Source organism: Schistocerca nitens, chromosome 6 (genome assembly GCF_023898315.1).
Source record: "Schistocerca nitens isolate TAMUIC-IGC-003100 chromosome 6, iqSchNite1.1, whole genome shotgun sequence".
In the NCBI taxonomy this organism is placed as follows: Eukaryota; Metazoa; Arthropoda; class Insecta; order Orthoptera; family Acrididae; genus Schistocerca; species Schistocerca nitens.
Window position 1 is genome coordinate 38,875,532 of NC_064619.1, and position 27,626 is coordinate 38,903,157.

The 27,626-nt window shown below is 44.4% G+C and overlaps 1 protein-coding gene across 1 annotated transcript in view; it reads right to left on the bottom strand.

Annotated features, from left to right (window-relative positions):
• LOC126262481 (repulsive guidance molecule B-like) overlaps positions 1–27,626 on the bottom strand; it is a 372,022-nt gene that overhangs the window by 63,850 nt on the left and 280,546 nt on the right. The window contains exons 3-4 of the mRNA XM_049959144.1: positions 15,881–16,198; positions 8,282–8,532 (exon numbers count right to left, since the gene is read on the bottom strand). Of these exons, the coding sequence (XP_049815101.1) occupies positions 8,282–8,532; positions 15,881–16,198 (569 nt within the window). The remainder of the gene's footprint in view (positions 1–8,281; positions 8,533–15,880; positions 16,199–27,626) is intronic.

A 27,626-nucleotide genomic window follows, 5' to 3' on the forward strand; every position in this document is an offset into this window, starting at 1 on the left:
ACGTGCCTGTCCAATGGAAACCGAAAACATTTGATTGCAAGGTCATAGGTCAACCGATTCCTCCACAGGAAAACACGTCTGAAATATTCTATACGACACTGGTGACGGCATGTGCGTCACATTGCAGGAATATGTTGTCGACCCACCTAACTTGCACACTTGGCGAATGGGTAAAAAGATTCTTCTACCTTGCCCGATTTAGGTTTTCTTGTGGATGTGATAATCACTCCCAAAAAAGTGATGAAAACATTGAGTTTGTCGCATAAACGGCAACAAATGAATGCAACAGTTTCACAGTCGCACAGTTTTCCCTGTGCTCTGTCAAAACAAACGTTTTTAACGTTTTCAAGTTTTTCCGTGTGTAGACCGTCAAATCCTGCATGTGTCCAAGCAAATATGAACATGTCCTGGAATTTTGGAGAGCAAAGTTGATCAAGTCTGAGTGCATGAACTTTGATAATTGTCTGAAAATAAAAAATTAAAACATTTCACTCGAGGGAGGGTTGAACCAGGGACCTTCCGTTCCGTAGCTGCTCACGGTAACCACGGGACCACGGTGCTCCTCAGTGTACAGGTATCTTAATGTGACATATCTTGCACACGGACTACTCAGTTTGTATATTTTGCTTATTTTTTTCATAGTTCCATACAACTTCTTCCTGTTTTCTCGATTGATCTGTGTTCAGTTTTTCATGGCCTATCCCTGTGTCAACTTGTAACTAAATCTGAGGGGGGTGCGATGGGGAGGTTCCCTTTTAAGTGCTCGGTCTTGTTCTTAATTGCTTAGCCTTTCTCGTTAAACGATCACGTATCAAAATAAAGTAATGCTTCTTCATTAAACAAAATAACAAGTATCCGTTCTTCTGGCGAAGGCACAGCTTAGAATACTTTGCCTGGCACGTTCTGTGCGCGTAGCGTGGTGGTGACACTGTGTGTTAGGCTCAGATAAAAGACGAAACATAATTACATGGTCGGTATACCTACATATCCTCATGGTTATTCGTCCTTATTTCTCGCTTGGCAAGGGCTTTAGTTTTGGGTTCTCTAATTCGTCACTACGAAGCCTAACAAAATCCGCACATGCCAGCGTTCTATATACTTATTTGGCGGGGCACGACCGTAGAAAGCTCGATATGTCCGGCTAAAGCTGCACACCCCATAGTTCAGTCAAAACTTGGCAAATATGTAACAACAAACAGCGACCGCTGTACGAAGGGCACATTTTTAATACAGATACTGCCGTGCCTACAACTAGAGGTCAGTGCAGATGTAGACGTAACAGTAGAATAAAGTAATTTATGTAAGTCTTGGAGAAAGGAGAAAATTGGAGGAGACGAAGCATACCACCCATTAGATGGTGCATGCTATGTTATTCTTCTATCGCAGGTAACGTTCAGTTACATGCGAATACTTTGTGTACTCACATTTTACAACTTTTAGATGGCTGATAGCACGAGAAAAACATCGCTAACTGAAGTTACAACACAATACTGGAAGCTTTTAGTGCAGTGAGCCGTGTGACACGGTTGCACAGCGAACAGCGGCGAATGGCGATATAGTTCTCATATCTCACAATAAACGCCGCTGGGTGTATTTACACAGCATTCCGTCTTTCTTCAAACGTTTCCGCAACTGTTACGTATAGGCTTAAGATCGAATGTTTTAGAAATTTGAAATTAAACACGAAATTCACAGAGAAACAAATGCTTTGGCTAGAGCTGCTCTTTAACAGAATTGCACCAGCGTCAACCCGCAACGAAAATATTTACTTTCAAGACGATGAAACAGAGCATGAACTCAAAAATGGTTCAAATGGCCCAGAGCACTACGGGACTTAACATTTGTGGTCATCAGTCCCCTAGAACTTAGAACTACTTCAACCTAACCAACCTAAGGACATCACACACATCCATGCCCGAGGCAGGATTCGAACCTGCGTCCGTAGCGGTCGCGCGGTTCCAGAATGTAGCGCCTACAACGGCTCGGCCACTCCAGCCGGCTAGAGCATGAACTATGTAGCGCTTTTGCCGAAAAAATGGACTGAATAATGCTTTACAGAATTCACCTAACACATCAAGTATCGACGGAATACTTTGTAGGATGATCCGAAACATTCCATCTGGGGTACTTACTGCACTACAAAGGTTGTACAGTGAAATACAGGTGTGGTCCAGTACCTCAAGAACATACTTAAGCCAAACAAAATGATATTCTAAACCCGTTGTCTTACAGACCGATAGCACCATTTTCGTGGTCAAAGACGCTTGAAAGAACGATTAAAAATCGATTAGAATGGTCGATCGAGAAGAATAATGGTTTTCCCAAGACCTAGTTTGAATTTCGGAACGGAAAGAGTGCTCTTGAAAACTTAGGCATTTTGAGAACCGACATTCAGCGGACTTTCGGGAGCAGATTTTCCCTGTTTTCCGTATTCTTTAATGTATCTGGAGTTGATGGCAATGTGGAAAGCCGGCGTCGGTTGTCTCATTAACATAATAAAATGCCCACAACTTTCATGTTCTCCATCAGATACACTGTATTCGTAAAACTATTCTTCTTCAAACATCTCGCTCCACAGTAGCGCTCAGTGGTGCGCGATACCCAGCGGCAAGGGTCAGAGAACTATGTGACAGCGTCATACTTACTTCTGGAATGGTTGTCTGTAGCTTCAGGGTGCTTGCAGAATTTTTACCGTCAAGTTTCATCTTGGTTTAGGCATGGTGAAGGTAACTAGCCATTGTAGTGTTCCTCATGAGTGGCATGACGAAAACACGACAAATACCAAGTTAAGAAGTAACAGAGTTTCCCCGAGCATATGAACTTACAGGGTGTTTCAAAAATGACCGGTATATTTGAAACGGCAATAAAAACTAAACGAGCAGCGATAGAAATACACCGTTTGTTGCAATATGCTTGGGACAACAGTACATTTTCAGGCAGACAAACTTTCGAAATTACACTAGTTACAATTTTCAACAACAGATGGCGCTGCGGTCTGGGAAACTCTATAGTACGATATTTTCCACAATCCACCATGCGTAGCAATAATATGGCGTAGTCTCTGAATGAAATTACCCGAAACCTTTGACAGCGTGTCTGGCGGAATGGCTTCACATGCAGATGAAATGTACTGCTTCAGCTGTTCAATTGTTTCTGGATTCTGGCGGTACACCTGGTCTTTCAAGTGTCTCCACAGAAAGAAGTTACAGGGGTTCATGTCTGGCGAATAGGGAGGCCAATCCACGCCGCCTCCTGTATGTTTCGGATAGCCAAAAGCAATCACACGATCATCGAAATATTCATTCAGGAAATTAAAGACGTCGGCCGTGCGATGTGGCCGGGCACCATCTTGCGCAAACCACGAGGTGTTCGCAGTGTCGTCTAAGGCAGTTTGTACCGCCACAAATTCACGAAGAATGTCCAGATAGCGTGATGCAGTAATCGTTTCGGATCTGAAAAATGGGCCAATGATTCCTTTGGAAGACATGGCGGCCCAGACCAGTACTTTTTGAGGATGCAGGGACGATGGGACTGCAACATGGGGCTTTTCGGTTCCCCATATGCGCCAGTTCTGTTTATTGACGAAGCCGTCCAGGTTAAAATAAGCTTCGTCAGTAAACCAAATGCTGCCCACATGCATATCGCCGTCATCAATCCTGTGCACTATATCGTTAGCGAATGTCTCTCGTGCAGCAATGGTAGCGGCGCTGAGGGGTTGCCGCGTCTGAATTTTGTATGGATAGAGGTGTAAACTCTGGCGCATGAGACGATACGTGGACGTTGGCGTCATTTGGACCGCAGCTGCAACACGGCGAACGGAAACCCGAGGCCGCTGTTGGATCACCTGCTGCACTAGCTGCCCTAACTTTCCAGCACGTTCATCCGTCACGTTCCCAGTCCGTTGAAATTTTTCAAACAGATCCTTTATTGTATCGCTTTTCGGTCCTTTGGTTACATTAAACCTCCGTTGAAAACTTCGTCTTGTTGCAACAACACTGTGTTCTAGGCGGTGGAATTCCAACACCAGAAAAATCCTCTGTTCTAAGGAATAAACCATGTTGTCTACAGCACACGTGCACGTTGTGAACAGCACACGCTTACAGCAGAAAGACGACGTACAGAATGGCGCACCCACAGACTGCGTTGTCTTCTATATCTTTCACATCACTTGCAGCGCCATCTGTTGTTGAAAATTGTAACTACTGTAATTTCGAAAGTTTGTCCGCCTGAAAATGTACTGTTGTCCCAAGCATATTGCAACAAACGGTGTATTTCTATCGCTCCTCGTTTAGTTTTTATTGCCGTTTCAAATATACCGGTCAATTTGAAACACCCTGTATATAAGGAGATTCAGATGCAAAAACCAGTGGCCGTACTTGGCACTTACCCCAGCTTTGGCAATTACCCGGCTGGTGCGAGCCGCGTGAATAGAGAGAGAACACACTGACGACTCCACAAATCATGTTCAGCTCCCCTTTGCGGAGAACGCATCGTGGTGGTGGAAGGGTGGGATATCGGGGAGACCGGCGCTAGTAAAAATTAGGGGCGTCAAAACACTTATCAACGGCGCCGATCAAGAGTCTATATGAAGCATCCCACGAGGTGGTCGAGTGCTTCGATTCTTCCGACATCCGCGTGTAGTCTGGGCCGTTGATCGATTACATTGTGCAAATAGTTGCACACGCGTATTCTTTTTTGGTTAAATGTGTAAATTACTTTTGGTGTGTCACCTATGCAAATGATGATGATGATGATAAATTGCTGAACTGCTCCTACCCTACCGTCCGTAACTGTCACCAGACATGCCAACTTACAAAAGTGAAAAATCAGGAGAATTTTAGCGCTGTACTACTGTGAATTACAACACATCTCTGACAAAGTTGCAATAATTCAGTACCTGTACCTGACACAGCCATATTGTTTCGCAATTTCAGAATCGGGAATCATTTTGCGAAGCAAAGGTCCAGCGTGGTCGGCACAGTTTATAGTCAAGTTATGTTCTACAATAAATGAGGTAAATAAAGCCTCGGCATTCGTCACAGAATAAACATTTTGGGGTTTACACGAGAAGTGAAGTTTCTGGTTCCGTTCTACACAATGGACACTCTCCTTGTGTTTTTTAGTTTGCACATGTTTAAGAATGCCGCATTTCCTGCCATGAGCCACTGAAAAGTCACATCTACATAGACTACAAAATGCGTAAGTTTGTCCCTTCCTCCATTCACTTAAACATGGAAACTCTTCCTTACACACGTTTCTGAACACTGCATCATATTTCTTCGCCATCCTGCACAAAAAATAATCAACAACTACTTCGGAGTACACAAATCACGCAGCAGAACCGAGAACACTATGGTCCTACGTTCTAGACAGCGGTCATGTAGCAATGATGCAAACCCTGGTGCGCCGTTTCCCCCTATATTGCACTTCAAACTCTCCTAAATAATTTGTCACACTGTCGGGTAAGCGAGCGAGGGGGGGGGGGGGGTGAAGTGGGGGGCGGTAAAATGGAGTCTGCCAGCGATAAGTTCCTTACTTCCTTGTGGAAGCCCGCATCTCGTGGTCGTGCGGTAGCGTTCTCGCTTCCCACGCCCGGGTTCCCGGGTTCGATTCCCGGCGGGGTCAGGGATTTTCTCTGCCTCGTGATGGCTGGGTGTTGTGTGCTGTCCTTAGGTTAGTTAGGTTTAAGTAGTTCTAAGTTCTAGGGGACTTATGACCACAGCAGTTGAGTCCCATAGTGCTCAGAGCCATTTGAAGCATTTTCCTTGTGGAAACGAAGCGCGAGCTACGCCTACTGGCGTTCCCGTCAGCCACCGCACCAATCTGTCAAGTTAACATAGACAAGTAGCAGCCATACACTGTCATCCACCAATATACCGAAGGGGCAGGATTTTCAAATAGTAAGGAAAGTACTGAAACTGCTCTGAAAATCGGGAGATCGGTCTTGACGGTCGGGAGATCGGGAGGAAGAAGGAAAAATCGGGAGTCTCCTGCTTAAATCAGGAGAGTTGGCATGTCTGTGTCACCATTACCACTCTCTCTCTCTCTCTCTCTCTCTCTCTCTCTCTCTCTCTCTCTCTCTCTTCCCCCCCCTCTCTCTCTCTTCCCCCCCCTCTCTCTCTCTTCCCCCCCTCTCTCTCTCTCTCTTCCCCCCTCTCTCTCTCTCTTCCCCCCCTCTCTCTCTTCCCCCCTCTCTCTCTTCCCCCCCTCTCTCTCTCTCTTCCCCCCCCTCTCTCTCTCTTCCCCCCCCCTCTCTCGCACCCCTGTCTCCTCCATCGCGGTGTCTGCGCAGGTGGGGCCAGAGTTGAGCGAGCGTGCGAGATGACGAAGTGTGCTGGGTGGAGATGGGTCGAACTCGTTCATTCTCGTGAACCACTTCATTCATTTCACTCTTTGCCGTGAAGCGTTCAAATGAAGTAGTTCACTCATGAAGTACGGAAGCCTGGCGAAGTTGCCCAGTTCGCCGCTCAGCGGCGGCTAAGCTCGCTTCGCCTCGTTCGTACAATAAAGCTTCGTAATACTTCATAATTTTACCAACAGATGGCCGAATTATGGAGTAACGTGCACGCAACGTTTTATGCTCTTACAGCATCTGAGTTAACTTAAATAGAGCATGGTCGAAGGGGACAAAGGAAAGATAAACAGAGAAGCCCGTCACATATAAAGAAGGTATTACATTTAATCTTACTCGACATTTTCTCATGAAGCGCCCAAAAAAGCCTTTATCTGCCAAATGAAACATTATTTGTTGTTTCCAGAATGGCAGTCCATTTCATTATTTATTGTATTCATGGACTGAAAACTAGGGCTATCAACGAAATGAAGTCCAATTTTATGTTCCTTTTAAAATTTAATCCAAAACAGAATGAGTATGTTTACCACTGTCACAAAGTCTATATACCTACGTTAAGTAATTATTCAGAAGTTTTCCTGTAGATTTTATTTTTGTTGAGAATAATAACCCTCCAGATTCAAAACGTAAACTGTCACCTGTAGTCATTGGTACGATTTCACGTAAAGTCCCTCTTTCAGTGTTATTAACAAACCTTTTACTTTCATGTTGGCTGCACGTGCACACACAGCCAGCCTCTTCGTTTGTATCTTTAATATTCATTTGTCTGCAAGCGCTGCCAACGGTAGGCTACCCGTGGACGCGAAGTTTAACTGCACAAATAGTCACGGGTAACGATGTCAGCACTGCAGGAAACAGCTGACGCTGCCATCCCCTCGCCCCTCACCACCCCAACCCCTCGTAAACGTATCGTTCCCCACAAACACCGCGCGATTCGTCGACAGGCAGTAGAGGGAGGACTGAAGTGAAGGGAGAATGAGTGACGTAGCGCCGATGTAGTGGGAGAGGTTGGTTGGTTGGTTGGTTTTGGGGAAGGAGACCAGACAGCGAGGTCATCTGTCTCGTCGGATTAGGGAAGGACGGGGAAGGAAGTCGGCCGTGCCCTTTGAAAGGAACCATCCCGGCATTTGCCTGGAGCGATTTAGGGAAATCACGGAAAACCTAAATCAGGATGGCCGGACACGGGATTGAACCGTCGTCCTCCCGAATGCGAGTCCAGTGTCTAAGCACTGCGCCACCTCGCTCGGGTGCCGGCCGAAGTGGCCGTGCGGTTAAAGGCGCTGCAGTCTGGAACCGCAGGACCGCTAGGGTCGCAGGTTCGAATCCTGCCTCGGGCATGGATGTTTGTGATGTCCTTAGGTTAGTTAGGTTTAACTAGTTCTAAGTTCTAGGGGACTAATGACCTCAGCAGTTGAGTCCCATAGTGCTCAGAGCCATTTGAACCATTTTGAACCTCGCTCGGTAGTGGGAGAGGGGAAGAGAGTGAGGGGAAGAGAGTGAGGGGAAGAGAGTGAGGGGAAGAGAGTGAGGGGAAGAGAGTGAGGGGAAGAGAGTGAGGGGAAGAGAGTGAGGGGAAGAGAGTGAGGGGAAGAGAGTGAGGGGAAGAGAGTGGGGGGAAGAGAGAGGGGGGAAGAGAGAGGGGGGAAGAGAGAGAGGGGAAGAGAGAGAGGGGAAGAGAGTGAGGGGAAGAGAGTGAGGGGAAGAGAGTGAGGGGAAGAGAGTGAGGGGAAGAGAGTGAGGGGAAGAGAGTGAGGGGAAGAGAGTGAGGGGAAGAGAGTGAGGGGAAGAGAGTGAGTGAACTAGAAAAAAGTGTGGAGTGTGCTAACTGTGAAGAGTTTGAAGTGCCAGTTCGTTGAAATTGAGTGATTAGTTCACACTTGAATGGAGTGAAGCGTTCATTTGAACGACTCATTCACGAGCTGGGCTTACCTTGGTGGTGGCGGTGGCGCGGGATCCGTTGAGGACGGGCTTGTTGGTGACTTGGACGGCGAGGTGGGCGTTGTCGATGAGCGGCCAGGCGCCCTCAACGCGGCACGTCTGGTACTGCCCGGAGAACGTCTTGAGGTGCGGGTCGCCGAACAGGCCGCAGTGCACGTGCTCGGCCGGGCCCCGGTAGTCGCACTCCGCGTCCACCGGCGGCGGCGGCGCCGACACCTCCGGGGGCTCCACCAGACCGGGTTCTGCCAAACACAACACACCACACATCACACATGACGCGTTTCCGGTGAGCTACCTCCCATCCACACCATCACAACAACCAGAATGCCATTGCTGTTGAGGTCTTCTGCCCAACCACTGGTTTAATGCAGCTCTCCATATCTGTATAACTACAAGGAGGGGGGGGGGGGGGGTCGAAAAGTTTCTAGACCAACAAATACAGAATGATAGAAATTTCATAATAGCAATTTCTTTTTCCAATACAAAACCTGTCTAAACTAATACACTTGCGAGCACGCTCAGTTAACTTCTGAAGACCATTCGATTTCGAGTCCAACCAAAGTTCAAGGCGTCAATCACTGGATCATCATTATCAAACAGTCGTCCTTTGAAGTCTTTTTTAGGTCTGGCAAAAGAAAAAAAGTCTGATGGAGCCAAATCTGGACAACACGGCAGATGACATAACAGTTCGAACCCACAGTCACGCGGAGTTTTCAGTGTCGCGAGGTCTTTGTGCACCGGTGCGTTGTCCTCATGCAAAAGAAATCTGCGCGCCAATTTTCCGCACCTTTTTTTCTTCCTCTCTTCTCTCAAACTGCGCAGGAGTGTGCAATAGTATGACGCATCGATAGTTACGCCCTTATGCATGTAATCCACCATAATCACCTCTTGTGCATCCCAGAAGGCCGATGTCATCACCTTACCAGCTGATTCTTGCACCCGGACTTTTTTTGGGGTAGGTGATTAAGGAAGTTTCCATTGCTGTGACTTGTTTTGTCTCAGGATCGAAGTGGTGAACACATGTTTCGTCCATTGACACATACACTGCAAGAAAGCCGTCTTCATCCGCTTCAAATTGGTGGACGACTTCTGCACAACACTGCACGCGCTCCTGTCTCTGATCTGCATCCACGTCTCTCGGGACCTGCCGACACGAAACTTTTCACACTCCCAAGATATCCATAACAATGTCACGAGCACGCCCCTGGCATCTTCCAAATGTGGTACACTGTGCTGCGACGTTGTTCGAAGATCCTGCAAAATCGTATCGTGAACTGCAGTCACTGTTTCATCAGTCGCAACTGTGACAGGCCTTCCGCTCCTTGGCGCATCTTTCACACTCGTTTTCCCACGTTTGAAGTCGGACACACAGTTTCTCACTGTGGTGTAAGACAGAGCACTCCCCTTAAGCGTATTCCGCACGTCCTCCGTAATTTCCTTGGGCGTCATTCCCTTCAAATAAAGATATTCAATCACAGCATGGTTCTTGATTCTCTTGACATTAGCCATTTTCCTTAAACTACTGTATACAACGCATCCTAGCGGCAAAACTAAAGAAGCTGGAGCCGCGAAATTTGACTTGCTTACCCACAAAGGGTCACCATACACGTAGACGTAGGTGGAGATGTTTGTACGAGAAATTACGGTAACTATCTCGGAATAAACTTTTTATTGTAACACAGAGACGTCCAAGAGACGTTTAAAACACTAAGTCTCTACAGGGGTCCAGCGCACTCCCTATACAAAGAGAGGGGGCCAAAATAAAATTAAAACTGTTGTTCCAATCTCAGATTAGGATTGGTTATACGAGTACGAGTTGAATGGCAGAAGGCACTCGGCTGCAAAACCCTTCATTAAAAAACAGTGATTGTAGTTCGCTTAGTTATGCAAAAAGCTATTTTCTCAAGCCATCCGTAACCAGAGAAAGCCTGCCTGAGCACAGGATTATCAGCTGTTGGGGACGGACAAATTTCTGAGTTTACCAGTCGTTTGATTAACAAATTCGTCGAAATGGCGTACAAGTGCAGAAGATCGAGTGGCCGTTGGTTTAAAAAATCCACCCCAAGGCGACACTTGCGCGGATGGACAGACACCTCGCACAACCCCAATAACGCCAACCCGTGCGAGGGCGAGCCGAAAAGCCCCTCTGTTGGGAAGTCTAACCGACCGTCGGCATTTCCGCCCTCACTTGTGTTGTCAGCAGGGAGCTTCTGCCGTCTCAGAAAGTATACGGTGTGTGAGGACCCGATATCACAAAACTGCCGAGAGTCGCCCTCTGTTCGTGACCAGCAGTCGTGCGGCAATGTGTGCCATTTTGCGCTGTAAGTGTTCGTTTCCACCCGCACTGAAGAAAGCCAACTGTGTTTAACTGTTCGGCTTAGATTGCGAGAGATGAGCCTCCGGTGTTGTCATCGTTAATTCGGTAGTCTTTGTCGTGCTGGCCCTGTCCGTATGCTCGCAATGTGTTTCCAGTCACGGTTCTTTATTATAATTTGTGCTTCGCTTCCTGGAGTTCATCTTTGTTAAGGGGCTCCGGAAAGGCTCAAAATCATGAAAAGTTCAATTTTTACTTTTTTGCGTTTTCTGAATCTGCAGACTATTACCTTTTAATAGATATATAATTTATTCAATTCCGAAGACTACAACTATTTTTAAATCTTTTTTGAAATGTGTTCTACATGGGCGTGACCCACTGTGGCGCTGTTAAACTGCTGTCAAATGGTGTTATTATTAACGTCCGTGTTCATCAGGTACATTTTAGTGATGCGAGATAAAGTATGTGTTGTGGCTAACCTGTGATGGTTCAATATATATCGCTGGTGTGATTGTCGATTGTTTCATGTTTATTTACTCTGTCGTTATCTCGAAAACATTCGTAATTAATTCTGTTTCTTGAGTCTGTTTTGTTGAAGTATAATAATGAGTAAAAGTAAAGTTATTAGAAATCCTCTGAAGGCTTTTAAGAAAAGGAGAAATGTTGGAAAGCCAAAGGTATGTGTTATTACTGTAAACAATAAAAATGATAACCAAGTGAGTGAACCTAACCTCTCAAGTACACCTGCCCATAGCAGTCAAAGTGGGAAAGAAAATACTTCACAGAAGAAGCTTGGTTCAACGAGTGAAAACTATGAATGTTTTATGGGCGAATCGGATGTGAATGAAATATTTGATATGTCGGTTCTCAAAGGAATTTTTTCAAACTGTGTAAGATGTATTCATTGTAGTGAAGTTGGTCTGGAACTCTCCATAATAAAGCACGTAGGACTTGCTAGTGAAATACAACTGAAATGTGATAAGTGTTCATACATGACCACCTTTTGGAACAGTGTTGCAGTAACTGCAACTGAAGAAAATGGTAGCAAAATCAACGAACACAACAACGAGCGATGCTTGCTTTAGACAAGGAACGCCTTCGGGCTGCAGACAGGGCTGTAAAGAGTCTAGAAATACAAGTAAGAGTAAACAGGAGGAGGAACAAGAGGAAGCTGGAGGAGGAGTTTGCAGAGGATGAAGATAATCCATCCTATGGACCTGGAATGCACTAAAAAGTTAATCCAATCTTTGTCGCTCGATTCCCAAAACTTTTATTTTCTCATACTAATTACATGTTTTCTAAGGATCTTCCAAACATATTTGTTTCAAACTTTCAGTAAATGTTACACAGTACCTTCTGCATAATTTAACACAGCCTTTTTCCAAAAAACTGTATATTTTTGAATATATAAATAAAAAATTGCAAAAAAATGTTGTGAATTTTCATTACAATTGAAAAAAAAATCATATTTAATAACTGAACTAAAATTTTGTAAAATCCCTGTGTTAAGTTGTAGCCCATATTCCAATAAATAATCTGTAAAAAGTTCAACTTCCTACCTCAAATACTTTGTGAGGAAAGATGTAATTTATAAGCGTTATTTTAACATTGCAAGTATAGGGCGTTTCCGGAGCCCCTTAAGTTGCATCAAAAGTCTCTAGTAACGGAAATAATTATCGTTCCCTTTGTTCACCTTCTGTGTCTTTCCATGTCATTGTGCATTGACCCACAGCCCACCTGAGCATCACATGTGTATTCCGATACGGTTGACTGGCTAGTTACCACATATTCGCATCGAGACAGCCTCTCGTTCAGTATGTTTACGAGAACACACATGCTTTAGGTTTAGCCGTTACTCGTCTGTAAGCTTACCCTGTTCTCTCCATTAACTAATTAATATCAATCAGCGACGTCATTACGGTCCGGAGAGTGGCAGACCAGCAGCTGCGGTTCTTCTAATCTGATGGTAGGGGAGACTGCCACGGGCACAACCCTTGTTTCTTTCATTTCCATCCCACAGAAGCCAAAAGAAACGGGCGACCTGCATTATATTCGTTTCACCCTGTAATCGGGCTTGGTCTCTACCATATTCTCCTCCACACTTCTCTCCTTTATAAACTTGCCCATTCCTTGATGCCTACGGAGGTGTCCCATTACCTGGTCTGTTGTAATGAAGTTGAGCCATAAATTTATTCTCTCTTTCATTCAGTTCACTAGCTCCTCATTAGTTATCCTATCGTCACATTCTGCATTCTCTCGTAGGACCACACTTCAAAAGCTGCTGTTCCTGTGCGGACTCTTTATAAAATCTACATTTTCTATCCGTATAATGCTACACTCCGCATAAATACCTTCAGGAAAGACTTCCTAACATGTAAATTAATTTATGAAATGTGAGAATCACAGTGAACGACACAGCGACTGAAAATTATAAGGAGGTACCGATTGCTAAATCTTTTATTTCATTTTATGATAAGTTTCAGTCTGAACGATGAATATACAAATTTACCGAAGCGAACATTGCAATAATTCCCCTGTGTTAAGTTCCTATGGAACCAAACTGCTGAGATCATTGGTCCCTAGGTTTACACACTACTTGAACTAACTTACACACCAATGTCGAGCGAGGACTAACTTTCGACGGGGGCAGCCGCGCGAATCGTGGCTAGGAGCCTCAGACCACGCGGCACTTTTTTTTTCCAATTACATACTAAATTTTATGTACTCCTCGCAGATACAATTATTTATGCTATGAAATTGGTTAAATGATTTAATTTTGTTAAACAGTTAAAACATTACATCACAGCCCTAGCGCCATCTAATGGTTTATTCAGTCACTCCGCCATTCTTTATTCTTGAAGGCAGGCGAGTTTCTACTAATTCATGATAATGTCATTAAGTATTTCGTAAGCCTTGAACTACATTTTCCATTCCATGACATGGTTTCACTTAATGGGGAAAATGTAAAATGTCTTTTATTTCTATTGATACCAGTTCTGTTTTAATATTTCTATAGCCTTTGATAAAGACGCATATGGGAAAGCGCCAGGCAGACTGAAATAACAAAATTGTGCTTACGAATTCTCCAAATTTTTATGTACTACCAATAGCCGCTTTGTCTTTCAGTCCTTTTACGCAAACTGTAGCTGAATTTTCGTGAATTTGCTTTTTCCAGTACTGTTGTGTACTATAGTAGTGCTATCTTTATAAATTTGCACATTCTTTCTGTGATTTTCTATACCTTTCATACACATCAATATCTCTAAAAAATGTATGTTGTGGGTAAAAGTCAGCAACAAGTAATGACTTTTGTATTTTTCTCGATTTTTTTGGGTGGGCATAAAGTAACGCCTCCCTCCCTTGGTAATGTGCGTTATGAAAAATGTGTTGGTATTACTACGGTTAAGGCCAAGAAACCCGACACCGATTGGGAAACCCGTGTGCTCACGACTTGGTCCTCCATCCGAGGGTGACGTTGGCACAGGACCACACGGAGTTCGCGCCCGATTGGTCCACCTAGGGCAGTGGTTCCCAACCTGGGGTTAATACCCCCTGCGAGGTAAAAACTGAATGATTCAACTCTCCTTCAGTCACGGAACTAATTTTTTTTTCCAAAAGACCATTACTACTATGACAATTTTGCTTAAATCTAATATTGAATATATGATTTATCTGTAATTACTTTTTCTCAATTACTAGCACTAATGCGGTGGAGGCTACATGTTCGCCACATTGTCCACCCATTTCAACATGTTGTTCTCTGTCCCGTGCATCGCCGATGATAAAAGTGAGACTTGTACGTAACAAATACTAAATACCTCAAAAAAAGTCTCCAAGTTGTAGAGTGTACCCGCAGTAGTCCAGATATTGCTCCATTACTTGCTACGAAACACATAAATGAAGTAAGACAGAACGACAGAGCAGTAACTACATAAGGGTTACTATAGCCCTGTACACAATATTACTACTACTACTACTATTATTAGTGACTGGCCAGACACAAAGGCTTAACAGCTGTAAGTCTTAAGAGTTTCTGCCAGTTCAGAAGTAAGGTGTGCAGCAACCAAATTATTTAGTAACAGTAAATATAATGCACTCATTTTAACTTGGTCGATTTTACAGGGTTATTACAAATGATTGAAGCGATTTCACAGCTCTACAATAACTTTATTATTTGAGATATTTTCACAATGCTTTGCACACACATACAAAAACTCAAAAAGTTTTTTTTAGGCATTCACAAATGTTCGATATGTGCCCCTTTAGTGATTCGGCAGACATCAAGCCGATAATCAAGTTCCTCCCACACTCGGCGCAGCATGTCCCCGTCAATGAGTTCGAAAGCATCGTTGATGCGAGCTCGCAGTTCTGGCACGTTTCTTGGTAGGAGGAGGTTTAAACACTGAATCTTTCACATAACCCCACAGAAAGAAATCTCATGGGGTTAAGTCGGGAGAGCGTGGAGGCCATGACATGAATTGCTGATCATGATCTCCACCACGACCGATCCATCGGTTTTCCAATCTCCTGTTTAACGAATGCCGAACATCATGATGGAAGTGCGGTGGAGCACCATCCTATGGTACGTTTAGCTCCCTGCTTGCTTTATTCGTCGACTTCCGCGGGCTACGCGTGAAACTTGCCCGCACGCGTTCAACCGTTTCTTCGCTCACTGCAGGCCGACCCGCTGATTTCCCCTTACAGAGGCATCCCGAAGCTTTAAATTGCGCATACCATCGCCGAATGGAGTTAGCAGTTGGTGGATCTTTGTTGAACTTCGTCCTGAAGTGTCGTTGCACTGTTATGACTGACTGATGTGAGTGCATTTCAAGCACGACATACGCTTTCTCGGCTCCTGTCGCCATTTTGTCTCACTGCGCTCTCGAGCCCTCTGGCGGCAGAAACCTGAAGTGCGGCTTCAACCGAACAAAACTTGAGTTTTTCTACGTATCTGTGTGTCGTGACCATATGTCAATGAATGGAGCTACAGTGAATTTATGAAATCGCTTCAATCATTTGTAATAGCCCTGTAAATGAGGTCAAGCATGTGCCGTAATGCAGGGGATGTACGTTTTGTAGATAATGTGGGACAGGGTGGAAGTACTAACTAATGTCCTATTGCACTCAGGGGTAATGGTCTAGGGGAAGAGCACGGAACTTTGCTTTATACTTTTTTTTTACGATTCATCTCCTTCCCCCCCCCCCCCCCCCCCCCCAACCCTGCCCAGAGACTGGTCGAATGGCAGCTTAGAAATGCCCGCTGGCCGGCGACGTACCTTCGTCGGGGCTGTCGTCGTCGTCGTCGTCGTCGAGCAGGCCGGGCGGGGGCGGCGTGGGCGGCGGCGGGCGGCGCGTGGCGGCGTGGTGCGTGGCGGCGGCGCAGCCGTGCACGAGCATGCGCCGGCGCACGATGGTGAGCGCGCTGTGGTAGCCCAGGTTGCCGTGGCAGGCGGGCGCGCGCCCGTGCACGCACTCCCGGTACCGCTGCAGCACGGCGCACAGCCGCGCCTGCGCAGAGCCGCCGCCGGGCGCCGCCGACAGCGCCTCGCCGTACTTCTGGGAGCACTCGTCCACCGTGCACGCCTCGCTGCCCGCTGCAACACCGAGGAGAACAGCGCACCGTTAGCGTCACACACCGGCTAACAGGGCTGGAGTGCAAAGGCTGAAAAGTATTGGTACAAGTACGGAGTCCTCCGGATCAATGGGCTCCCCCAGGGCTCTGTATTCGCACCTATACTTTTCGACCAGTATACGTACTGCTCAAATTCCTAATATTAATGTACAGCTAACTATGAATTGGGAATTCAGGCACATTCCATATTTCTAGATTTCCGGAAAGCATTTCACACAGTTACCTCCACTGCAGACTGTTACTGAAGGTACGAACATATAAAACATTCACAGGTTCAAATGGCTCTGAGCACTATGGGACTTAACTGCTGAGGTCATCAGTCCCCTAGAACTTAGAACTACTTAAACCTAACTAACCTAAGGACATCACACACATCCATGCCCGAAGCAGGATTCGAACCTGCGACCGTAGCGGTCGTGCGGTTCCAGACTGTAGCGCCTAGAACCTCTCCGCCACACCGACCGGCCATTCACAGGTATTTGAGTGGCTCGAACACTTATGTAATACAACCCAGTATGTTGTCGTCGACGGCGAGTGTTGCTCAGAGATAAGGGAACCGTCACGAGTGCCCAGGGAAGTGTGATACGAAAGATATTTTCTATATACACTACCGGCCATTAAAATTGCTACACCAAGAAGAAATGCAGATCATAAACGGGTATTCATTCGACAAATATACTAGAACTGACATGTGATTACGTTTTCACGCAATTTGGGTGCATAGATCCTGAGAAATCAGTGCCCAGAACAACCGCCTCTGGCCGTAATAACGGCCTTGATACGCCTGGGCATTGAGTCAAACATAGCTTGGATGGCGTGTACAGGTACAGCTGTCCATGCACCTTCAACACGATACCACAGTTCATCAAGAGTAGTGACTGGCGTATTGTGACGAGCCAGTTGCTCGGCCACAATCAACCAGACGTTTTCAATTAGTGAGACATCTGGCGAATGTGCTGGCCAGGGCAGCAGTCGAACATTTTCTGTATCCAGAAAGGACCGTACAGGACCTGCAACATCCGGTCGAGCATTATCCTGCTGAAATGTAGTTCCGCAGGGATCGAATCAACGGTAGAGCCACGGGTTGTATCATATCTCAAATGTAACGTCCACTGTTCAAAGTGCCGTCAATGTGAACAAGAGGTGATCGAGACGTGTAACCAATGGCACCCCATACCATCATGCCGGGTGATACGCCAGTATGGCGATGACGAATACACGCTTCCAATGCGCGTTCACCGCGATGATGCCAAACACGGATGCGACCATAATGATGCTGTAAACAGAACCTGGATTCCTCCGAAAAAATGACGTTTCGCCATTCGTTCACCCAGCTTCGTCGTTGAGTACACCATCGCACGCGCTCCTGTCTATGATGCAGCGTTAAGGGTAACCGCAGCCGTGGTCTCGGAGCTGATAGTCCATCCTGCTGCAAACGTCGTCGAACTGTTCGTGCAGATAGTTGTTGCCTTGCAAACGTCCCAACCTGTTGACTCAGGGATCGAGACGTGGCTGCACGATCCGTTACAGCCTTGCGGATAAGATGCCTGTCATGTAGACTGCTAGTGGCACGAGGCCGTTGGGATCCAGCACGGCGTTCCGTATTACCCTCCTGAACCCACCGATTCCATATTCTGCTAACAGTCATTGTATCTCTACCAACGCGAGCAGAAATGTCGCGATACGATAAATCGCAATCGCGATAGGCTACGATCCGACCTTTATCAATGTCGGAAACGTGATGGTACGCATTTCTCCTCCTTACACGATGCATCACGACAACGTTTCACCAGGCAACGCCGGTCAACTGCTGTTTGTGTATGAGAAATCGGTCGGAAACTTTCCCCATGTCAGCACGTTGTAGGTGTCGCCACCGGCGCCAACCTTGTGTGAATGCTCTGAAAGGCTAATCATTTGCATATCACAGCATCTTGCTCTTGTCGGTTAAATTTCGCGTCTGTAGCGCGTCATCTTCGTGGTGTAGCAATTTTAATGGCCAGTAGTGTAGATAAATGAACTGGCGGACTGGGTGCGCAGCCATCTGCGGTTGTTTGCTGATCTCCAGTGTATGAAAGGTGTCTAAGATAGTGACTGTAGGAGGATACAGATGACAGACTAAATTTCTAGTTGCTGTGATGAATGGCAGCTAGCTCTAAACGTAGGGAGTAAATGCGGACGAGTAGCAAATACAAACCCGTAATATTTGGGTACAGCATTAGTAGTGACCTGCGTGACACAGCCACGTCGTTTAAATGTCTGAGCGTAACTTCGCAAAGCGATATGAAGTGGAACGAACATGTAAGGATTGTAGTAGGGAAGGCGAATGGCTCAAATGGCTCTGAGCACTATGGGACTCAACTGCTGAGGTCATAAGTCCCCTAGAACTTAGAACTACTTAAACCTAACTAACCTAAGGACAACACACACATCCATGCCCGAGGCAGGATTCGAACCTGCGACCGTAGCGGTCGCGCGGTTCCAGTCTGTAGCGCCAGAACCGCTCGGCCACCAGCGGCCGGAAGGCGAATGGTCGTCAACGGTTTATTGGGAGAATTTTTAGAAAAGTGTCGTTCCTCTGCGAAGGAGAGTGCAAATAGCGTGACGCATTTTTGGGTACCGCCCGTCTGTTTGGGGCCCGTATCAGGTGGGATTAAAGGAAGACATCGAAGCATTAGTTAGATGTGTTACCGCTAGGTTCGAACAACACGCAAGTGTTACGGAGATGCTTCGCGAACTCAAACGGGAATCCCTGCATGGAAGGCGATGTTTTTTCAGGGCGCACTACAGAGAAAATTTAGACATCCGGCTTCTGAAGCTGACTCCAGAACAATTCTACTGCCGCGAACATACATTTCGCGTAATAAGATACTAGAAATTATGGCTCATACGGAGGGACATAGTCAGTAGTTTTTCCTTCGCTGTATTTGCGAATGCAACAGGAAAAAGAAATGACAAGTATTGGTATAGGGTACCCTCCGCCCTCACCGTACGGTGGCTGGGTGAGTATACATATGTAGATGTGGACTGTCAGCAGAAAATTCAAACTTTTCCATTGAATAACAACATCACTTTTATTTTGTTACATCACAAGTCGCTAAGTACTCTAATTCTCAATTAGTGGATGAATAGCGGTGTACGATGTGTGTACACACACACACACACACACACACACACACACACACACACACACACACACACACACACACACACAGAGAGAGAGAGAGAGAGAGAGAGAGAGAGAGAGAGAGAGAGAGAATATGAGCGGTGCAGAAAAGCGCCGACGCGCGGGTGAATTAGACGGCGTCCGAAATTACAGAGGCGGGCCCGGCCACATCACATTACGGACAATGATCAGCGCCGCGTCATGCCCACGCGTCATTGTCCGCCGCCGCTCCTGCCACTCCTTATGTATGACGGCCGTCTTTTTTTTTTTTTACTAACTGCAGCGGCTTATCTGCATGGCGAGGTACCCGTACAGCTGTTAGTGTTTCCATTTGTTTTTAAACCCGGTAATTAGCCACCTACACATCGCCGACATGTTTGAGTCCGTGGGCGAGTTAGCGACGGCAGGTCTACACCGAGGCTGCGGGATGCTGCAGTGGACGCATCAGCTACTCGCGTATTTGCCCGTTCTTTAAGACACTGCCAAGTGTCCGTGACAATGACAGTTTTAGCGCCAGCGGGCTCAAGTGGAGGATTGTTCTCTTGCGTTTCACTTCAGAAGCTGTCGTTCTTTTATTAGAGTACTGTAGAATCAAATAGAGATTCTATTCTAGTCTGAACGAAGCCTCTTTCCCAACTACACAGTCTGTATCGCCACCTTCATGTAGTTTTTAGTGTATCTGAATGTGCTGTGTACCGTAGGATACGCCTTTTAACTTTTAACATATGAATTGAAAGCTGGAGGCTCTGGGTGAAAACCTGTTCCATTCACCGTTCGTGAAACCTCTTTCAAGAATGTAAATATGTATGTGTATTTTTAATTACTAATTTTATATAGTGTAGAATTTATATTTTTGGATTTATGTATCTGCACGGTGAACCAGATCCCCATCGACAAACTTTCAGATACTATGAACCAAAACAAAGCAATAAAGTCTAATAAATCTGTGGTCTAAAATGCTGCATGCTATATGCGCTTGTTCGTCTTCGATACTGTGCAATAATCTTTTCTAATGCAACCTCATTGCTTTCCATATTTATAGAGGAGATAGTATAGAACAAAAACAGAAAAAATGTTCGGTAAACATGGGCTCTAAAATGAATGTCTTAAGGAATGAGCACTTTTACAGTAAGACGTGTTTCATGGTAGCGAAGATGAACAACCGTTCGTAACTCCTAATGTATCTTTTCAGAGCCCACGTTTACTAGACTTGCCGCTACGGTCGCAGGTTCGAATCCTGCCTCGGGCATCGATGTGTCTGCTGTCCTTAGATTAGTTACTTTTAAGTAGTTCTAAGTTCCAGAGGACTGTTGACCTCAGCAGTTAAGTCCCATAGCGCTCAGAGCCATTTAAACCATTTGTACTTCTTGTTTTGGTCTGTACTTCTAAGTTTGTCGGTGAAGTTGTGGTTCACCATATACATCGAGCAGAGTGGATACCACCGTTAATTCCCTATTCGACAGATATGTAGTGCATATAAGAATACTAGTTCCCTATGAAAGACGATTGTTCGTGTCCTCTGCTCGTGCACGCTTCACAATATAACTATAGTGAAATAAACATTAAGAAAATACAAAAATACACGATTATAGCTCGTGTCACAGAGCCGAGAATCTTAATTTCTAATCCCAGCAGCCGAAGTCACTGTCAAAATGCGACACCGTCAGCAACAGCCGAGAATTGGTGAACGCCTTGGCCGATCCACAGTTTCGACACGGAGCAGCTATACTGGAACTGTGTTTGAGGTTTTTTTCTTAATTTATTAATTTTCACCTGTGGACGTAATCCACACAGCCAGCGTCCAACACATGGTACGTTATAAACTGAAAAGCATATCCAGTCACGCACGTCATACTAACATATACGCTCAAGGTATGCTTGGAACATCTGCACCTAACAAATTGTGATACGTTAGCCGCCAAAAAGTTATACGTAAATAAGTATGTCTACACAGTAGCATATCATATGCTGCGAGTAGTCTCTTCACTCTGGTTTCCATGAAGCACTAAGCACTGCAGCAATTCGGATGTCGCCTAATATGGCATTGAGGAATCTAAAATTATGTGATCCACAATTACATAGGACATGAGTCAGTCAGTTTTAACCTATAAAGGTGCAACCGGAACCGTCCGTGGGGGCGGAACATAGCGAGCAGAATCTCTCCGTGGTACATTCCAAGGGAGTATTACGACCGTGTGGGGTTGCTTGTTAATACAGATGTATTATACCTCCCCTTTGTTGGTACGATAGGCGCCACATTTTATTCCACAAGGTTCTGATCTGCCACCGCGCGTACTGTAGGTGGCCTGCGTAAGAAACTTGTTTGTGCGCCATTGTCCCATGGTGGATGGAACTCTAAGAGAGCGTCGATAATTTCGTTCCGCCTGTACAATGAGGCCACTTTATCCACAGCATGGTGTGTAAGTGGGCTGCTTCTGTGTGTTCGCAGCGCTGTGTAGCGCTTTGCATTGGATCCTTGACTGCGCTTACTTTGTAAGAGACTCTGTGGCTGGTCGGACTCGTTGGAAGTTAATTGCCAGTAATGTTGGGCAGTTGGAAGTTAGTCGCCAGCAGTGATGGAAGTACTGTTGGGCAGTTGGAGGTGAACAGCCAGCAGTGATGGATGTTAGATGTGAGAAGTTAGCGTTGATGGAGGGTAGAGGTCTGAAGTGTTAGCGTAGGCTAACGATCTGTACATGTTCGACTTGGAGATTGAATATTATTCATGATTATACACCGTTGTACTAGATGTCAATGACGATTTATATTCATGTTTGAACTGAATGTCACATTATTAAGGTAAAAACTACATTGTTTGGTTTGCAACAAAATCTTTAGCAGTCAGTGGCTTGGCTTTAGCAGTCAGTGGCTTGGCTTTAGCAGTCAGTGGCTTGGCTTTAGCAGTCAGTGGCTTGGCTTTAGCAGTCAGTGGCTTGGCTTTAGCAGTCAGTGGCTTGGCTTTAGCAGTCAGTGGCTTGGCTTTAGCAGTCAGTGGCTTGGCTTTAGCAGTCAGTGGCTTGGCTTTAGCAGTCAGTGGCTTGGCTTTAGCAGTCAGTGGCTTGGCTTTAGCAGTCAGTGGCTTGGCTTTAGCAGTCAGTGGCTTTTATTTAGCTGGCACTATTGACGCTTGCTGTATTGCAGTGAACAGTCAGATTGTGTTGCGCTAGGAGATTGTGGGTCTCAGTCATTCAGCAATTTAAGTACAGAGACACTCATTTAAATAAAGAAGTTACAGTTGATTTTCTTGTCATGAATCTGCAATTCTGCAAAACGGTCTACAATCGGGTAAACCATTTAATAATTGATGTTGAAGACAACATGATTCTGTATGAGCAGCAATGCTGATCGCGTATCTGTTAACATAATGACTGTATTAAAATAAACCAGACCGCGCACAGCTGCTCTACCACCACAGCGACACGTCCGCCGGCGCAGACGTTGTAGACAACAATTAAAGCAAGATAAAGAGTTTAGAGCTCGGAACGTGCAGCAGGGCATTAGTGGAGTGACTGCAGATGGCAGCTTCACGCCGCAGCTGAGCGGCGGCCAGAAGTGACAAGTGGGCGCCATCCGCCTCCCCAGGCGAGATTCGGGTCGCGTCACCTGCGACAAAGGAGGCTTCCGGCGCACAAGGCCGGTCGTTAGCGCGTGCTGTGCTGAGCTGCTGCCGCTGCCGCGGCGCACGCCCACGCACATCCGGAGCCGTCTGCTCTTCCGGCTCCACGCGGCCACCATTCACTCCGGCCGGTGAGTAATCAACGCTGCCGCCGTGCGTCGTTTTGATCTTCCTAGCAGTTGTTACACCTTAGTCCATTATGGCTCTGGTAAACAGTCTTACGAGACGAACGAGGGCGTTCAGTACATATGCACTACTTTTTTTCATCGGCCAGATTTGCTTAAAAAAAAAAGTTTTTTGTGGAGCTTCATAGAATGTTCCTGCCTCAGCCACTACAGTTTCATGAAGTTCAGGTAGGTAGCGCCGCTACATTTAGCCTTCGAAATGGCGTCTGTAACGGGGCTGCGTTCTAAGCACAGTGTTGTCAACGAGATTCTTCAGCCGGAAAACCACAGCATCGCAGATATTCAAAGGCACTTGCAGAATGCCTACAGCGATCTGGTGGAAGACGTGTATATTTTTATTGTCTATTGTCAAACCACAACTTACGAAAGATGTTTATATTTTATTAATAGGTTTAAGTAGGAATAATTAATATGTCATTTTGGAAATAATTGTTGTAGCAGGGAATGTCTGCACCAAAGTATTGTTGGCGGGAGATACCGCACATTGATATAATTTTAAAAAGGGCGGGAGAGACCGCGTATGGATACATTTCAAGAAAAGAGCTGGAAAGACCGCGCATTGACACATTTTGTAATGGTAGCAGGCATTGTCTGCACCAGAAATCATTGTTGGCGGGAGAGACCGCACTTCAGCGTTCGTAGGAAGACAGTAGTAAGCGAGATGTGAAGCGAGTCGGTAGCAGGTTTGAAGCGAGAGGTTGAGAGGAGCGGTGTGCCTGCCAGCCACCAGCTATGATTTACAAGAGATTATAAAAGGATGTACAGAGAGATCACCTATTATCATAAGAGGAACTAATATTATTGAATTATTTTTTTTGAGAAACTCAAGACTACTGAAGGTATGTTTGCGCAATACTAGTTGTAAGATTATTGTAAAAATTAAGTCCCATTTCAACGTTTGTGAAATCATTTCATCCAGAATATAATTAATTTTTGCCAGCGATATTGCATTACTGAGTATAATCCATCCCAAAAACCATCAACGTAAAACTTTGCAAAATTTTATAGTTGTGAAGAAAAAGTTTAACTATGAATTACTTAACTTCAGCCAAATTAATTGAAGAATAACGTTAGCTTTGCTATTAAAGAATAAGGTCAGCTTTGGTAATAATACAACCACTTATTATTACAGCCCACCAGCAGCTGATAGAGTATAGTAAAAAAGAGCACGCATACTCGTGTCGCAGTTCGATGTAGCAGTCAGATGGCGATCCACTAACAGTAAAAAATTAAGGAACAGTTTTGGGTTACTGCGGGTAACGACTGAGGGCCACGACGACGACACATTCTATGTTTCGTCGAAATAATCAGCAAATCACTTTTAATAAGCAAGAATTAAATTTGTATGCGAAGACTGGACTTATCATCACCATCATCACCATCACCATCACCATTATTATTTCTTTCTTGTCTCAGACGTTATGTCTGGTTAAAAATGGAAGGTGACGCGGACCTTGATCAAGCGTGACTTCCTTTTAACTGTACGGTATATGTTACATTGCATTTAGGAACTTTCGGGTAATTGAACAAGTGTCAATAATTACAGATTTCTGTAGTTTTATATATAAGTTTGGATGTAGCTGTATTGCATTGATGTACTGGTGGATATTGTGTGGTATGACTCCTGTAGTTTATAGTATAATTGGTATAATGTCAACTTTATCCTGATGCCACATGTCCTTGACTTCCTCAGCCAGTTGGATGTATTTTTCAATTTTTTCTCCTTTTTCTTTTGTATATTTGTTGTATTTGGTATGGATATTTCGATTAGTTGTGTTAATTTCTTCTTTTTATTGGTGAGTATGATGTCAGGTTTGTTATGTGGTGTTGTTTTATCTGTTATAATGGTTCTGTTCCAGTATAATTTGTATTCATCATTCTCCTGTACATTTTGTGGTGCATACTTGTATGTAGGAACATGTTTTGTAAGTTTATGTTGTAAGGCAAGCTGTTGATGAATTATTTTTGCAACATTGTCATGTCTTCTGGGGTATTCTGTATTTGCTAGTATTGTACATCCGCTTGTGATGTGATCTACTGTTTCTATTTGTTGTTTGCAAAGTCTGCATTTATCTGTTGTGGTATTGGGATCTTTAATAATATGCTTACTGTAATATCTGGTGTTTATTGTTTGATCCTGTATTGCAATCATGAATCCTTCCGTCTCACTGTATATATTGCCTTTTCTTAGCCATGTGTTGGATGCGTCTTGATCGATGTGTGGCTGTGTTAGATGATACGGGTGCTTGCCATGAAGTGCCTTCCCCTTCCAATTTACTTTCTTCGTATTTGTTGATGTTATGTGATCTAAAGGGTTGTAGAAGTGGTTATGAAATTGCAGTGGTGTAGCCGATGTATTTATATGAGTGATTGCTTTGTGTATTTTGCTAGTTTCTGCTCGTTCTATAAAGAATTTTCTTAAATTGTCTACCTGTCCATAATGTAGGTTTTTTATGTCGATGAATCCCCTTCTGCTTAATGTGAATCTTTCTGTTGCTGAATGTATGTGATGTATTCTATATTTGTGGCATTGTGAACGTGTAAGTGTATTTAGTGCTTCTAGGTCTGTGTTACTCCATTTCACTACTCCAAATGAGTAGGTCAATATTGGTATGGCATAAGTATTTATAGCTTTTGTCTTGTTTCTTGCTGTCAATTCTGTTTTCAGTATTTTTGTTAGTCTTTGTCTATATTTTTCTTTTAGTTCTTCTTTAATATTTGTATTATCTATTCCTATCTTTTGTCTGTATCCTAGGTATTTATAGGCATCTGTTTTTTCCATCGCTTCTATGCAGTCGCTGTGGTTATCCAATATGTAAGCTTCTTGTTTAGTGTGTTTTCCCTTGACTATGCTATTTTTCTTACATTTGTCTGTTCCAAAAGCCATATTTATATCATTGCTGAATACTTCTGTTATCTTTAGTAATTGGTTGAGTTGTTGATTGGTTGCTGCCAGTAGTTTTAGATCATCCATGTATAGCAAATGTGTGATTTTGTGTGGGTATGTTCCAGTAATATTATATCCATAATTTGTATTATTTCGGATGTTGGATAATGGGTTCAGGGCAAGGCAGAACCAGAAAGGACTTAATGAGTCTCCTTGGTATATTCCACGCTTAATCTGTATTGGCTGTGATGTGATATTATCTGAATTTGTTTGGATATTAAGTGTGGTTTTCCAGTTTTTCATTACTATGTTTAGAAACTGTATCAATTTAGGATCTACTTTGTATATTTCCAATATCTGTAGTAACCATGAGTGGGGTACACTATCAAAAGCTTTTTGGTAATCAATGTATGCGTAGTGTAGCGACCTTTGTTTAGTTTTAGCTTGATATGTCACCTCTGCATCTATTATCAGTTGCTCTTTACATCCTCGTGCTCCTTTGCAGCAGCCTTCTTGTTCTTCATTTATAATTTTGTTCTGTGTTGTATGTGTCATTAATTTCTGTGTAAGGACTGAAGTTAATATTTTGTAGATTGTTGGTAGGCATGTTATGGGGCGATATTTTGCTGGGTTTGCTGTGTCTGCTTGATCTTTAGGTTTCAGATAAGTTATTCTATGTGTAAGTGTATCAGGGAATATGTATGGGTCTGCAATGTAACTGTGAAATAATTTAGTTAGATGTGAATGTGTTGAGGTGAACTTCTTTAGCCAGAAATTTGCTATTTTATCATTTCCAGGGGCTTTCCAATTGTGCGTAGAATTAATTGCTCGGGTGACTTCATGTTGCAAAATTATCACTTCAGGCATTTGTGGTATCATCTTGTATGTGTCTGTTTCTGCTTGTATCCACCGTGCATGCCTGTTATGTTGTACCGGGTTTGACCATATGTTGCTCCAGAAGTGTTCCATGTCTGTTATGTTTGGTGGATTGTTTATTTTAATGTGTGTGTTATCTATTGTCTGGTAAAATTTCTTTTGGTTTGTGTTGAATGTTTGGTTTTGTTTCCTTCTATTTTCACTTTTTTTGTATCTTCTGAGTCGTTTGGCTAATGCTTGTAATTTCTGCTTCTTTTCGTCTAATTGCTCTGTCGCTTCTTGTTGTGAGATTTTACCTAACCTTTTTCGTTTTTTTCCCGAGATTTCATTTCTTATAAATTGTGTTAGCTGTCCGATGTCTTTTCTCAGTTTTTCTATTCTGATCTGTAGCCTGTGTTGCCATGCTGGTTTTGTGGGTTTCTTCTGTGTGTTGGTTGGTTCTGATCTCTGTCTAGTGTGTATATTTAGTGTAGTGAGTGCTCCTATATAAACCAGTAGTTGTAACTCTTCCATAGTTGTGTTTTCATTTATTTTGTTGTGTATGATTGTGTTGATAGTTTTTATTGTTGTTTCGACTTGTGGGTTATTTGGTGGTCTATGCAAGAATGGTCTAATGTCTGTATTTGTGTCTTTGTATTCTATATATGTTAGCTGAAATTTTTC